Below are 15,230 nucleotides of genomic sequence, written 5' to 3'. Positions count from 1 at the left end.
TCAAGTCCCTCATCTCTCACAGCCGTAAAGAAGCGAATCCATGACGCCAATTAGTAGTAACAGTTGCAGCAGCAATAACAACAATAATAATAAGCTCATTTTGCTAATAGGCAGGTGGACAGAAACTTACAGGAAATAAACCTTTCAGTTAAAAGCGTAACAGCGCATGAAAGACCGTCTCTCAACCAATTTGGAACACCCCAGCTCTTGCAGTCAAAATGTCAGACGCTTTCCACGATATCTTGGAAACTAAAACTACTCAGATACAAAGTTCAAGTTGTTCTACATAGTCTGCAGGTTCCAACAACATAAGGCTGCTAATTTGCGGCCGAAGTCTCTCACATTTTATAAAGTTCCACACAAATATATACAAAAAGAGGAATGTTCACTTCTCTGAGCCGTGGAAGCGCACTTCCTGGAACATCCAAGTATAGCCCATGGAGCTCTGCTCAATGAGCTTGATATGGAAGGGAGGTGAATGCTCGATGTGAATGGACAGCACAAGCACAATGCACAGAAGTGAGGTTCAAACAGCCACTCATGATGAGTGAATGCCTGCCGGAGCAGGTGTGAAGAGCTGGGAACGAATCACACACGGCTTGAACAGCAGAGGGTGTAAGCGCTGTACACTGGCTAATGTTGAGAGTTCTTAGCCCATCCTCTTCATTAATTCCTTTCACAGATCTCCATATCCTATTACTCACTTTGCCATGGGCCAATGAATACATTGCTCTATCTGTGATGTTTTGACAGTAGTACAGCCCAAGGGACCTCAGATGGGGACACCCGTTTGCCAAAGCAATCACACTCTCATCTGCAATGACAACATTTGAAAGTCAGAATTGTGTTATTAAGGAGACGTCGAAGCCTTCAACCCATCCTCATTCGCTAACACTGCATACATAAAGCAACTGCTTACTGCGGTAACTATGAATCCTAAACCATCACTAAAGCTAAATATGTAGGCCACGTGACTATCGGATTGGCTTTTATACACATCTTAAAGAGCATACCCGCTTCGACTGTAGGGGGGGAAAAAAAAGATATCCTCAATAAGGAGAGATAAAGGATGAAATGTTGAGAAATGAATCGCAAAGCAAGCCAAGCAGAGACACTGATATATTAATACCATAATTAATCACATTAGGTAATAATCCATGTGATGAATTTATAGAATTTTTTGTACCTGTTATACGGACACAACCACACAAGTCAAGTGTTCTAAGATCAGGGCAACCAGCCGCTAAACTTGTCACTCCATCATCACCAACATTTTCACACCATCCAAGGTTCAAGGATTGTAATTGGTTGCAATAATGTCCTATAGCCTGCATTTTATATGCAACATCTAATGGAATCTGGTAATCATCTGGTTTTAAATAGTAAAATGGTAACAGCAAGCAGCTGGTGTCTTAAATTATACCTGCAATGCTGCGTCTGATGCTGCTCTAACACATCCACAAAGATTTAAACATTTCAATTTTCTGCAGAAACTGGCTAGGTATGCCAGAGCAACATCACTAAATGCCGAGCATCCACTGATGTTCAGATTTGTAAGATCAGGACATCCACGGGCTAAGGCGTACAGAGACCGATCAGTAAGCCTGAAACTTTTGCTGAGGTCCAGCATCTGCAGATCGGGACAGCAATTTGAGATAGTCTCAACAGCATTATCCTCTAGCTGAGGTTTGTCTTGACGGAGGATTAGAACTTGTAGTTTTATAAATTTAGGCACGAGCGATAGGACCAAGTCATTCATGTTCTTGCTACACCTGAAGAAAGAGGAGTTAAGTAATCATGTTGTTATGATGGAAGTCATCTCACGAACTAAAATAAATCAATGGAAAAAGCATATATCAGTTTTTTCAAAATAATATCAATACATGGTCATAACTTACATGTAACTAGATAATAAAACTTCTGGAAAACCAATAATTGTACAGATTGTTAGAGAGGACGAGACCACTGAGGGGAAAAAGAAAGGAACTAGTAAAGATACTTAATTCTCAACAAAGCGATCACTAGTATAATATAGACCCCATAAAAGGCTAACCAAGACCTACAAGAAAGAGAAGAATTTTAATAAACTCTGAATTGATGTTACAAAGCTAACAGGTCCGATTCGAAATTATCGCAGAGATATGAAATCAACCAAATTTAAAGTTTAGAATTTACAATTTTTTAAATAATAAATTTCATTTTTTTAAGAGTCACGGTTAAAATATTATCTTTCTTTTAGAGTCTGCATCTTTTAAAACAAAGGACTATTAAAAATATGAAAACAAAGTAACACTATCCAATTTTAACAGGGACGGCCTATATTTGGTGCTCATCATCTGAAACTGAGTCCCACGACATACACCAAGGTGCAGAGTCTGACAGCCTAGTGATTCCTACTTCCTAGGAAACTTCGACTTTCTCAGCCTTGTTAATAGCTTAACAGTTCAGTATGAGTAATCCTTCAGAAAGAAGTTGAGACTAAAGCACCCTAATTTAGGCTCCGTTTGGGTGACACCCCAAACCATAGTTTGGATGATAAGTCACCCAAACATCCACTGGTTTTGGGCAAACCGTGGTTTTGGACTAAAACTATAGTTTTGGTTCCAAAACCATGGTTTTGAAAAAAGCAGAAATTTTTTGCTTTTGGAGAAAAAAGAGAGAGTGTGAGAGCTTATAAGATATGAATCTTGTTATTTTTTTTATAAACATATTTTTTTATAAACATATTTAATCTTATATTTTAAAATATATATACATATTAATTATTTATTAATTATATTATATTATGTATTATTAATTATGTTAATAAAAATATATTATTAACAATTTTATTCCTTCAAATTAAAATATATCATAAAATCTATTTTTTCTGTAATTATCATATTAACTTATGTCTTTTTTTTAGTAATTTATATATATAAAAAGTGCTTCTGATAACAACTATTCAAGCACTCTCACTTCTCAAAATCACTTTTTCATAACATTTATTCTTCCAGAATCTATTCTCCAAAATCACTTTTTAAAACCACGGTTTGGTTTCATCCAAACACACTCTTAAACAAAGATTGGGAGGGAAAAATAGAGATATACCATGAGAGTGACAAGCGGGTAAGGGCGAAGCATATAGCATCTCTCCATCCACGGCAGACTCCAGAAGCTGCGATCACAGTCTGATTATCAGTAAGGGACAGAATCTGCATCAAAAGCTCCACCGGAATATCCTTCCATTCGGTGATCACCCCGGCCTCCATTTTCACTCCTCCAGTATTGTTTCCACCGTTACCACCGCCTGCAACCATCATAAGTTGCTCAAAGCATAAGTTCAAGTCCGCCGTCCTTAAGTTCTCCTCGCCAATCATTTCAACTTTTAGCCCAACCGCCCTTCACCAAGCAGATAAGTGTTTCAGCCTCTCGTTTCCGTAACCAAATTGAGTATAAGTTATACCATAGAAATTCCAAATTACAAGTTATGTATATTCATATAGGAATAACAAAATTTTCAGACTGTGGGTTACAGAAAAGAAACAGCTGTAGCAAAACGATGATAACCAAAAACCGAGAAAGTTCACGGCCCAAGGCAATATGCAAGTTGGCACAGAAAGCAACCAAGGATGATTCTTCTTTTGTAAGTGTCCTATCTGATTAGGATAATTCCACACCTTACATACATAGCCATCTCAAAAAATTCCAATTACCAAATTACGTGCTCGCAGAGTACAAAACTTGACACAGGCTATTCAGCTGTAGATTGCAAAGGACTCAAGAAAAAACAGAGAGAATATCAAACTCCTCCCAGAAAGAGAACCCCTTTATGAAATTTGGAACGATAGAATAAATCGAGTAATCAATTAATCAAGGAGCTCTAATTTTTAGGGAAGATGATGAGTGATCACAGCATGCTTGAGCAAAACAAAATCGCAGCTTTTAGTCATGAGCATAACACCGGAAGATAAGGACCAAAAGATCAGGAAACGAAAATGGAAAAAATGGAGCAATATATCCCTTAGCAGTTGCCAATCAACATAAGGGAAAAAATTTCGGAACAGATAATCAGAGAGAAAACAAGATAGTGAAGCTGAGATCATTACCGTTACAGCCAGAGAAGAGAAACAACGACAATATACTGCCCGGCTCTGCCAATACCCCGAACAGTTCAATTGCGTGCAAGGCGAAGGCTATGTATAATATATTTGATCGAAAAGCAAAGAGCAAGAGGAGAAGGCCTGATATAAAGCTAAATAGGAAAGCACAGAGCTAGGCCTGATATATAAAATAATGCAAAATAGATGTTGAAAAGAGGGAAGAAGATCAATGACCGTACGCGATGGGGAGAAAAGCCGAGGAGAAGCGTATGACACCTTGCGGGAGCAAGGATGAACGACGCGTGCTAGGCCACGTGTTGAGTGATGCAGCAGTTATGTGGGTCCCCTCTGCAGGCGTACCATAATGCAGGCACAGTTATTATTAAAAGAAAGAAGGGAAATTGCTCTTGACGAATAAATAATAACCACATTTACCACTAAGAACCATAAATTTGCATAATGATCTTACTAGAAATTAATTTAAAATGAGGCACAGTTATAATTATAAAATGATCAAAACCCCCCCCGGCCAACGGATCAAAATCCCTCTGGGCTTTTAAAGAGGGGAAAAAAATTTATTTCTTTTATGAGAAATAGTTACAAGTGATTTTGTACAAATTAAAAAAAACCTCTTTAATTTACAAGTTGTTGTCTATCATTTATAAGAGAGGCTTTTCATAATAAATTTAAAATTCTTGGATACTAAAAATTTGTCATAAAAGATCTTTTTTTTTAAGCTTACAATTTGGTTCTCGTGAGTAACTCTTCACAAACAGAAAGAAAATTAACAAGAAAAACGGGCAATGAGAAAAAAAATTGATTTTAAAATATTTGAATTAATTTATTAATTTTAAGCTAAATATGGGGGCATAAACGTAAAAATAATTTTTGAACAACAAAGGAAAACGGAACCGGCGTAACTGTGGAAGAAGAACATCTGGAGAGAGAGAGAAGAAATTGGAGTGGATGGAAGGGAAGGGACGAGAATAAAGGTCGTGACTGGTGATGACCAAAGAACTGTGTAGAAGTTTCTATTCTTTAGATCCGAAACCGCACCTCGGAGCGGTTTCACAGCCCCGCAATGAGGGCTCTATTAATTATTTATTTTTTATATATATTTCAGGCAATTAATGTTATTAATCAAGTAATAAATCCGGGATTAATCAATAATCAGTTTTCGTATTTGAAGACTGCGAAACGGATAACGGGAAAAATGTCACTTCACGCCTTGTTCCTATCATCATCAAACATCTGACACGACTAAATCATCAATGCTTTGTTGAGCTGGTGTCGTTACCTGTGTGATAAATATTTGTGTACTTCCCATCTCATTATATTTATGAGACAGAAATTTTTTTTAATTAAAATAAATTTTTAGTATGAATATATTATTTTATTTTTTATTTATTATAATGTATAATTATTTTTTGAAAAATATATATGTTAAATATAAATAAAATTTAAAAAATTATTATTTTGAGAAAGAGTTCATACCGTTTAAAATTTTTTTAGCTTGTGTGAAATATATTCAAAGTATTTTATAAATATAAGAATGAGTGAGTATATCTGAAAAATATTAAGCTTTTACGAACAGAAATAAATTTAATTGAATGCTAAACCTTTTTTTGCCTTCTTCAAGCGTTCATTTATCAAATCAAACTCCCTGCCTCGCAGTGTTTTCATTAATTTGGTTAGAGTTTCAAACTTTCAATGTCTAAGATTGTTCACATTAATATTGGCAAACCAAAACAAAAAATGTTCACATTAATAATGAATGCTATAAATTTAATACTATTATTTATTTTTTATATTTTTAATTATTTTTATTTTAATAGATATGAAATCTCAAAAAAAGCATCCCACTGATGGCGGGGTTGAATTGATAAAATCTACGCATACTTTTCTTATCCTATTTATAAATCCTTTTCAATATGTTTCATACAAATTAAGAAAAATGTTAAACTTTGTTAACTTTCATTTAAAATTCAATAACTTATCAATTTTTTTCCTATTTAATATATGTTATACTTCATGTAAATAAAATTAACATAATAATAAAAGAAAGCTAAAATTGTACATCCATTTAAAAAAAAATTAAAACTAAAAAATATCTTATCTCTCTGCTTTATAAATAAGACCAAAACAGTATAAGCTGAGGTGTGATGTGAACGTGGCACTAGTTGTGTTATAACTTTTTGTCCAACACACACACACTATATGTGTGTTATCACTTATCAGAGAATTTTATCCATAAAGAACGCACAAAAAATGCCTCCCGTGCTTTTCTTCTGCTGACATTCATCCAGCTCAGACTTCTTAACCTTTTATGTTTATCAGATTTTGTAGTTTTCCCTAGTAGCCAAATATGCAACTTCGTGAAGCGGAGGCAAACAAAGAAAAATGCAGTTCTCAGTTTTATCTGGTTTATTGTGGCCATGAAGCTTTTCGGGTCAATTTGGTTGCTACTTGACAAGAACCAGCTGGGGACGACTGTGACTGTGGCTCATCCCAATTATTTATTGAAACAGCAGACAAAAAGATCGCCTTCAAGTCGTCGTTGTTCGGAGCAATGGAGCCAGTAATTTTTCAAACATTTGTCCTTTCGGCTCCAATTCTATCAAGTTCGAGATATTTAGTTAAAAATCACCAAGCACTATAAACTACGTAAAACGAATTTATTTGCTGTGGGATTTTTTTCCCCAGAAAAGGAAATCCGTTCTCGAGTCAAATTCATTTGCTTGGTGTTTCCGCCCATTACCTGTACTGTCTTGCGTTTCAATCCAGTATTATCCAGTCGTGACCTCTAACGTATTCGATTAACATATAATAATATGTTTAAAAAGCATATAATAATCATTAAACCTAAAACAAGTAACGTATTATGTTGCTTGCACATTTTGTTTTGCACAATTTTTTTCTTCATTTTTTTTTTAACTCTTGTTTGCGGAAATCCCTTAATTCAAGGAACTTCCCAAGTTTCTTATTTATCTTTGTATCTTATATCATCGCCTTGCATTCACCAATGCAATTTTTCGGCTCAACTTTGCTTCTTATCACAACTCTTCTGTTATTTTTAACGCCGGATGGTGATTGTACGTCTGTTTCATATAGGCGTTCATAATATTTAATGCCACCTACTATATAATGTGTGGTCGCAAGGCAAGACACGAGCGCGCATCAGGTGGTTTAATGCCTGTGGGCGTTATTTTTCTTGATTATCTTTTCGTTGATGCGTCAGATGTTAAAATAAGGGGCTATGAGATAAACGAAGAAACAGTAATAAATGAAAGGCGGGCAAGGTTTGGACTTTGGAGGAAGGTTAAGTTACAGAGCATAGGTCTGATAGAAAGTGGCAAAGGACAGTACACATCAGATTTATTCTTATATATATAATGATGTGCCTCCTTCCCAAAAATAGGGAACGCAATTGTTCACGACAAGAATCTTTCCAGCAGGTTCCCAAAGAAGAAACCTGTTTTGGCCCACCCTCGGGGCTCAGGCGCCTCGGTGTTGGTTGGTACTCTCTTCAACTTCACCATCATGGTCTGCCCCATCTCTTTGCGAAGTGCTTCAACAATCTTCGTGTCCACTGGATTTCCAGAAGCATCTCTCACGTAGAACACATTCAGTGCTTGCTCTCCAATGGTGGATACAGCTGCCCTACAAACCGTCAAGCCATTCTCTCGGAGAATCCTAGTTACTTCAGATAGCAACCCCACTCTATCCTTTGCGCACAGCTCAAGGCTCACACCCTGCGTCCATAAATCACAGAATCAGTGCTAAAATCTTTTGTGTTTCTTCAAGAACCAAATGAAGTAGACTTAATTTAATCTGCTGAGCCGGCATACGATATGACTGATAATCAACTGATCAATTTATCACTCGCAAATTACAGAAGAAGCTTCTTCCTTCATTTGCATTTTTTCTATTTTAAGATTATAGGGATGTGGATGATATTACATGGAGCATATAGATTCTTAAGCTCTATTGAAGGCAAAAGACCACTGCCACTGATTAGTGGATATGATGGTCAGATACAATCTGAGTGGAAACCTAGCCCCATGTATCTGCCGTACCATTGCAACAATACAAGTAGATAGCTGCAGATCCAAAATGCATTAATTCGGTTAAACTCAGAAAGCTTGCTGCTGTAAGTAGAAGACAAAAAAACATCCCTAAGGAAGAGATAGGAAAAGAAAACTGGCTGAAACAAGAAAAGATGGAGTCAAAAGAAAGTCCAGGGACCAGGGGAACATTCATGCCAAGGGGATAACAGAAATCAGTGGCTTAGACAGTTTAGGAAATTGCTTATCATTAGTATGGTGAGACTTACTCAAGAGCTCGTTTCATCCCCGACTTCTCTTTTTGAAAGGATCACAGAAGAACATAGAAATCAATTTTAAACGCAATACCTCGCTTACTCTTCTTTGAATAGCAGCCTCAATGCATTTAATGACCCTTTCCTTCTCCGCTTCAGTATCAAGCGTACATCCATCCATGTGCCGAATGAAGTACTCCTAATGCGCGCACACAGTTCAGACTTCGGACAGCAACATAAAAATGAAAAATCTCTTGTTCTATGAACACCTTAAATGATGCTTCACAATTGTTGTTGTATAAGGATCAGGTGCATGAAGCAAATACAACAATAATTCAGTTAAGAAAACTAATGCAAGGGAGTTGAGAAATCATGAGGCTTTCAAGGATCAAGACATTAGTTTCATCTAAAGAAGAATGATTTATATTCTAAGGTCTATTTTAAGTCTGAAGAGGAAATCCTCCAGAGACAATTTTAAATTTCCTCTGCTTTTCAGAAAATTTTCAAAACAGGCAAAATTTGATGGCAAAGTGCTATCTCCCAGAATGGAGTGCTGTAAATAAGACGATACGGCATACCTGGGATGCGTAAGGGCCATCAGATGAAATTGTGGCATGAAAAACAACATATTGCATGTCAGTAAGAGTGCAGACAATGTCAAACATCAGTTTTGCCCGATCTTTACACCTGACACTAACCACTGAATACCCTTTTTCCTCACAACGTTCTATCATTATTTTCGGCCTAAAACAAGGAGGATAATCCATCTCAGCTGTTACTCCAGTACATTCATAGTCCCGATCAGCAAACAACATTTGGTGGAGTCTCCTATCCATATGGGTGAAACCCATAGAGAATCTGGTGTGAGCCACTTTCTCATCATCCTCACATCCACGTAAAATGTGTTTGAGCTGCTCCTCCATAAGAGATAATCTGTTTGAGTTATCAACGGCCCTGGGGGCAGCATCGTTGACATAAAGAACACATGCTATACGTATATTATGAGTCCAAACTTCAGCTGCAATCACATTAAATTGGAGATTGGCAAGGACAGCTGAGATCTCAGACAAAAGACCTGGGCGGTCTCTGCCTATGAGCTCAATAGCTGTGTGATCACCAATGGAGTGCACCCCAACCCGTTTGGCAGGCCAACTCTTTACCCCTTCCGTGCTCTGGCTCTTGGGTCCTAGAGCCTATTGTATGATGGGGAAAAAATAAAAGAAAAGAAAACGGTTCATTAGCTCTAAGTGTTTGATATGCGCAGTTTTAGCTCAATAGATGCCCTTCTGTCTAACAAAACGAACGGTATCATTTCTCCAAGAAAGCTTTCTATTATCTCAGCATTTTAAATGAATCAGTAATGGAAAACCTTTACTTGGCTGTTATACAGATATGATGTCAGATTCTGGTGAAAGAAAATACCAGATATAGAGGAGAAAGAAGAATTATACCTTTTCTATTAAGTCTATGGTTTTGATGTCGGTTATCTTCTTTCCTTGCTGATCCGTCACATGAAAAACTGTTAATTTCATTAATTGAACATGTTAAACACTTGATCAAGGTGGGGTGATCAGGCACACATGGACATGCACATGGTTGGATATTTTATGCGAGTGAAAGTATGGGGGTGTTTAACTGTACATGCATGTGTGGGTATGAGAGAGAGAATGGAGATATGGGGCTTGGCTTGGCTGTAAACTCAGTCAAATTCATGTTGCATTGTTGCATTATTGTGGCTCGGAGATGCAAAAGCAGACACAAAATATTTCATGTAAAAACTCAAATTAGCCAATAATTGTATCATAATAATGAAGAGAATGCTGATAACAACCAATGTTATGGACTATAGTCTACTGATTTTAATACGGATTATAATAACATGAATGGGTAAAGTATATCCGTGTGTTCATTGTCAAAGCATTACTAAGTTTCATCATAGTTAGAAACATACCATCCATAAACCATCCACCATCTGAAGATATGTAAGCCTTAGTGATGATGAAGTCAAGGTCTGTTAGAATTTGCACCAGTTCCAGCAGAATTCCAGGTTTGTTAACACTATCAACCTGCAATTTTTCGAAATAATAATCCATTAATAAAGCAGGCTGATATCACACCATCAGCATATTTCATCTAATAATAACAACAGTACTGATTTTTTTTTCCCCAGGAAATATGGAGTATATGAGCCATGATGATGTTGTGGGGGTAGCATCATGTTGTGCATGACCGAAAAGGAATAAAAAATTTGTATAGCCCCGGCAAGATGAGGATTTAACAGGATTTACATATGTATAAGATGCTATTGACTAAAAACTGCGCCTATGATGGCCCCAGTGAGAGTGGGCCTCGTCTACAGCCAGAGGGGTGTTATAAACTGCTTGGTGAGAATTGGGGCCAGGTCTACACTAGGAAAACGAGTGCAAAGTCTCAGGAGATAAAAGCAATATGAAGGGGCAGACGGGTGAAGAAACGAGAGGGTATAAATGTGTAATTTTTTTTTTCTCCTCTTCCCAACCTATACAGAACCTTATTCATTCATTTACTTTTTATTTTTATTTTTTTAATAAGCAAAGACCTACTTCTTTTTACATGAGCCTTATTCATAGAGAAAAGGAAGATGCTATAGCTAAGTAGTAGTTTATGTAAAAACATGTAGGCAATAAGGATTCTTAGATCACATTAAATTTGGCCAAAGCCTTTCTTTAGGTTACAGAATTCACCGAGGGTAGGTAAAATCTCGTTTTTCATGTAAGATTATACTAAATTCGATATGGAAAAAAAGGTTTTAGTGTTCAAGTAACTTTTGAAGCTGAAGATGCTATGGTTGCTGAAAAGATCAGGAAGCCAGATCAGGACTGACAATGGGAGCCATGAAAATTCGTAACTTGTTATTTTGAGAAATTATACCTTGATCAGTGTACAATCATGGCAACTAGCATTATCCACAGAGACCCTGCGAAGTGCAAACATAGTTTACCATCAACAAGTTACTTCTATTTGGGTTTTTAAAATTTCCAATATAAACCCAAAGTCCTCATCAAGGCACTCAACCCGAGTCTCTGACTCATTAAGAATTGAGTGAATGATCACTTCCTCATAGCTATGGTTTTAGGGTCTAGCTAGGGTTTAAGTTCAACTAAAGCTAACTAACACTGTAAAATATACCTAAATATCCATGAACTTTGACGGTAAGGATTTACTTTAAGGCATATTAAGGCTATGTACGATTTTAGATCCTTTTCCTTTAATATATTATCCCGAAGAGGCTTTTAATTTTGCAGCTCACAGTTAAAAAGCATCATATCAAAGGAAGGAATAGCATACCTCGGAGGATTGATTCTGCTGCTGAAGTTCTCATACTCAGGATCAAAATATGGCCAGCAAACTGTAGCCATTCGCAAGTTCAATTTCTGCAGTCAACAAGTTGCCTTAATTTACCCGCAACAAGTAGAAATTCTTGTCTGATTAACAACCATTACGATTCCGTACTGAAGTACTGTGGAGTTCAAATATCGTAGCTTACCCAAATCTAGCGGTTCCTAGTTAGAATAAGTGTTGCTACCTGCTTTGCAGTTGTTTTACTTCAGATAAAACAGTTCACATCACCCCAGCATCCACGTATGCAAAGAAGAAACCGAGTAACCGACACCCAGACTATACAAAGGATTTTGATCCAAATGTTAATTTTTCATTTGCTTCTTTTGGTCCAAGGTTTTTCATACAACTTTAGTGGACAAAATTGCTGCACTAGACCATGGTACAGATTATCAGCAGAGAAGACAAAATAAGTAAACAAACAAGTAATTGCACTGTTGCACAGATTCCTTCACTAAATACATCATAATATGATATGACTTTAGTACTATTTCTAATTTCTAATTTTTTTATGTTGCGGGTGTCAATCATTCACGTGGCCAATGCCTAAGCTTAAAGCACCAGTTAAATTATGGTGCCATTGCAGAATCTGCTTCCTCTAAGGATCTTTGACCGAGATTTTAAGAAATAAGGCAGATATTGAACGCGCCGTGTCCAGTCGATTAGGAAATGCGGGGAGAGAGAAAGAAGAATAAATAATGCCCAAAGAATCAAGGCATCATCTTTAAAAGGAGACATTTTCGGCGTAAAATTTAAAGGGATACACTAAACCCATTAAAGTTTATTAGAGTAGTAGGGGGAAAAAAAAGGAAACTTTTCCCTTACCATCTACTTTTGAGTTTCGAGCTAGGCACTAAATCCCTAAAAAATCCCATAACATGAAATGTTTTGGATCAGAAAACGCAAAATGGTTGATTTTCTGGGTGGGTGCTAACTGTACCTTCTGAGCGTCTAGACATACATCTTACAGGCAGCCAGATTCGAGCAGACGTGAATTATATCCTTATTTATAGCATTAATATATTTTTGGCAACTGAGCATACATTAGTTGGTAATTACAAGAAGGGGGCGGAGGGAAGTAGTGTTAAACAGTAGGCAATTCCGCATTGAAATGCTTTTGGATTCCATTTTGGTCTGATGCAATTGGATAGGAAATATAAGGATGGAACTTTCTTGCGCACCCGTAAGTTGTAACAAAACAGCGAACACTCGGTCCGCGACGCAAGAATCTCGGGGAGGGAAAAAAGAAAAAATAAAATAAAATAAAGAGACCAAAAGAGACCTGAATGTGACATGGATCATGATATTATTCCGATTTAAACAGAACACTTGTTTTCTTTCACTTTCTTTCTGTGGTTTTCTTTTGTTTTGAGATTTCCCAGATGACTATGTCTTGGTGGCCCTAACCATCACATAAAGCCACAAAGGGACTTCCATGTGACCGATGGCATCCGTAAAATACTAACATGATCGTTAAAATATACTACCTCCGGTCTTAATTATAAGACTCAATTGACTAATTTGGAGAGATTAAAAAACTTAGTTAAGTTAGTTATTTGTAATGAATAAGTGTTGTTTTTCCTAAAATATTCTTACTAAGCAAGTTTGTTATCTAGAATTGTCATTATTAAAGGACTATTTTGAAAAAAAAAAATAGATAAATATGAGAGACAAAATAGATTAGAGTCTTATATTAAGGACCAGAGGTAGTAATTTGGGAAAACAGAAAAGCAAAAAAAAAAAGAAAACGAGTCTGTAGGTCATCTTCCCCTATTGTTCTTAAAGGAAAAATAATCATGAAAAAGAAAATAAAGTAACATTCCACAATCATCAGCGTTTGGGTATTAAATTGGCAATGGCGTCATAATTACGGAATAATGATAGCTCAGTATTCTGTGGACAATAATAATAACAGTTAGCTACGCTTTGATTTTTAAAAAAAAAAAAACTATTCGAGTTAATTAAGTTACTGATAATATGAAAATTCCATTTTAAGATAATCTTAAGATAAAGAAAATATTTCTCCCGCTCGCGCGTGCCGCATATCGTGAGACTAGAGTGAATTTTTCCAAAAACAGAAGACACAAAGTAATTCTTCGTGTCTTAGGTATAAAAATTAATTAACTAATTTAAATAGATTAAAAAAATAAATTAATTCAGTTATTTGTAATAAATAGATTTTTTTTTTAAATATCCTTACTAATTTTTTTTGAGCAAAAATATCCTTACTAATTAAGTTTATTGGCTAGAACTATTATTATTAAAAAGATTATCTTAAAAAAATGAATAAATATGAGAGACAAAATAATTAGAGTCTTATATTTAGAACCAAAATAAAAATCAAATGAGATCTTATATTAAAAAAATGAGAGTTGTACTAAATAGCTTTAAGATTAATGATTTTTTTAAAAAAAATCTTTTGATAACTAGATTTTACATTGTCAACCACACTTGTTGTGTTAAAAAAAAAAAAAAAAGAATTGCAAGCTTCGACATGGAATCACTTTCCGCCCAAATAGACACAAGTCAACGGCAAACTAATTAATAATAAGAACCATGTGAGAGCAAGCGTAGGGTGGGAGGTGCATGATAGCCGAAAGACCAAAGAAGAAACAAGGATTGAAGATTTGAAGCCGAACCGCAAATCTTCAAATCTCATGTCAATACAAGAAAACCAATCCAGGAGTGAATGGCTGCGCGATTTCAAGGGGAGACGGCGTTTTCATTCCGCCACAGTGATATGTATTATTCTTCTGTCAGAGAAGGGGGGGGGGGAGAGAGGGATTGAGCAAAAGGTTCCAGGTCCACGGCCTCCGAAACAGAAATTTCTTCGAACGGCACGAAAACAAAGATGGGCGGGATGAAACTGTTTGATTATTAGGATAAAGGAAAATGAATTAATGGAAGCGACGAGTTTGCTCGACGTGAAAATAAGCACAGGAGGGGAGCTTGAAAGAGAAGTTTCAGATTAGGGAAGAATCGGGGCTAATCCTAATAACCAGAACACAATCGCAGTTCACTAAGAAGATAGAGAGAAAGGACGTACCTTAACCGAAACAGGCAACCGTGAAAAGTTCCTCCAGGATTCCAACAGATCAATCTCTCACGTCCTGGAAACAGAGCATAGACAGACTTCAGATACGTGTTTATATAGACGACACCCTGAGAGAGATGGAAATATCAGAGGAAGTAACAGGGCGCTTTGTGAGAAGCAGCCTGTTCTGCTCTGCTTTCGACGTTGGAATCCCACTCACCTCTCTCTCCCCCCCTTTCTCTCTCAAGAATAAATGCCAAATGGAACACGGGAGTGGTCGTATAATTTAATTATTTAACAAAATTCATTTTTATAAATTTTTATTATAATTGTAATATTAAAAAAATTCAAAAAATATCATCATGGCGTCCAAGTGCTGCAGATAAACTTGGGCCCAAATAAAAAAGAAAGTGATGTA

General features: G+C 36.3%; 2 protein-coding genes across 11 annotated transcripts; both read right to left on the bottom strand.

Annotated features, from left to right (window-relative positions):
* Positions 1–73: 73 nt before the first annotated feature.
* LOC114737785 (F-box protein SKP2A) lies at positions 74–4,239 on the bottom strand. 2 transcript variants are annotated; one of them, XM_028925747.1, is made up of 5 exons: positions 4,089–4,239; positions 3,091–3,289; positions 1,424–1,772; positions 1,187–1,328; positions 74–814 (listed from the first exon to the last, which is right to left on the bottom strand). In XM_028925747.1, exons 2-5 carry the CDS (start codon positions 3,249–3,251, stop codon positions 450–452), a joined length of 1,017 nt encoding a protein of 338 aa, XP_028781580.1. In that variant the 5' UTR covers positions 3,252–3,289; positions 4,089–4,239; the 3' UTR covers positions 74–449. The 2 variants fall into 2 exon arrangements, with proteins under 2 accessions (XP_028781580.1, XP_028781579.1); XM_028925746.1 differs by having other exon boundaries at positions 3,091–3,381; positions 4,089–4,226.
* A 3,105-nt stretch (positions 4,240–7,344) lies between these two features.
* Positions 7,345–15,060, bottom strand: LOC114737787 (ACT domain-containing protein ACR3). 9 transcript variants are annotated; one of them, XM_028925755.1, is made up of 10 exons: positions 14,825–15,060; positions 11,927–12,145; positions 11,728–11,813; positions 11,311–11,356; positions 10,352–10,466; positions 9,852–9,919; positions 8,979–9,593; positions 8,495–8,599; positions 8,159–8,182; positions 7,345–7,834 (listed from the first exon to the last, which is right to left on the bottom strand). In XM_028925755.1, exons 3-10 carry the CDS (start codon positions 11,796–11,798, stop codon positions 7,514–7,516), a joined length of 1,365 nt encoding a protein of 454 aa, XP_028781588.1. In that variant the 5' UTR covers positions 11,799–11,813; positions 11,927–12,145; positions 14,825–15,060; the 3' UTR covers positions 7,345–7,513. The 9 variants fall into 9 exon arrangements, with proteins under 9 accessions (XP_028781588.1, XP_028781590.1, XP_028781589.1 ...); XM_028925757.1 differs by having other exon boundaries at positions 11,966–12,145; XM_028925756.1 differs by having other exon boundaries at positions 11,728–12,150.
* Positions 15,061–15,230: the final 170 nt, after the last annotated feature.

Source organism: Neltuma alba, unplaced genomic scaffold, assembly GCF_004799145.2.
Source record: "Neltuma alba isolate B1F8T4 unplaced genomic scaffold, ASM479914v2 tig00013497_pilon, whole genome shotgun sequence".
Lineage (NCBI taxonomy): Eukaryota > Viridiplantae > Streptophyta > Magnoliopsida > Fabales > Fabaceae > Neltuma > Neltuma alba.
This window is presented reverse-complemented; position numbering and strand designations above follow the sequence as displayed.

What these genes read in the sequence shown, in the direction of transcription:
- LOC114737785 (XM_028925746.1), bottom strand. Translation starts at nt 3,359, where the DNA reads ATGATTGGCGAGGAGAACTTAAGGACGGCGGACTTGAACTTATGCTTT. An exon ending in ACCCGCTTGTCACTCTCATG is followed by an intron (nt 1,773 to 3,090) that starts GTATATCTCTAT and finishes CTCTTTCTTCAG; the next exon opens with GTGTAGCAAGAACATGAATG. An exon ending in TGGTTGTGTCCGTATAACAG is followed by an intron (nt 815 to 1,186) that starts GTACAAAAAATT and finishes TTGTCATTGCAG; the next exon opens with ATGAGAGTGTGATTGCTTTG.
- LOC114737787 (XM_028925756.1), bottom strand. Translation starts at nt 11,798, where the DNA reads ATGGCTACAGTTTGCTGGCCATATTTTGATCCTGAGTATGAGAACTTC. An exon ending in TGGTGGATGGTTTATGGATG is followed by an intron (nt 9,920 to 10,351) that starts GTATGTTTCTAA and finishes TGAAATTAACAG; the next exon opens with TTTTTCATGTGACGGATCAG. An exon ending in ATGGCCCTTACGCATCCCAG is followed by an intron (nt 8,600 to 8,978) that starts GTATGCCGTATC and finishes TGCGCGCATTAG; the next exon opens with GAGTACTTCATTCGGCACAT.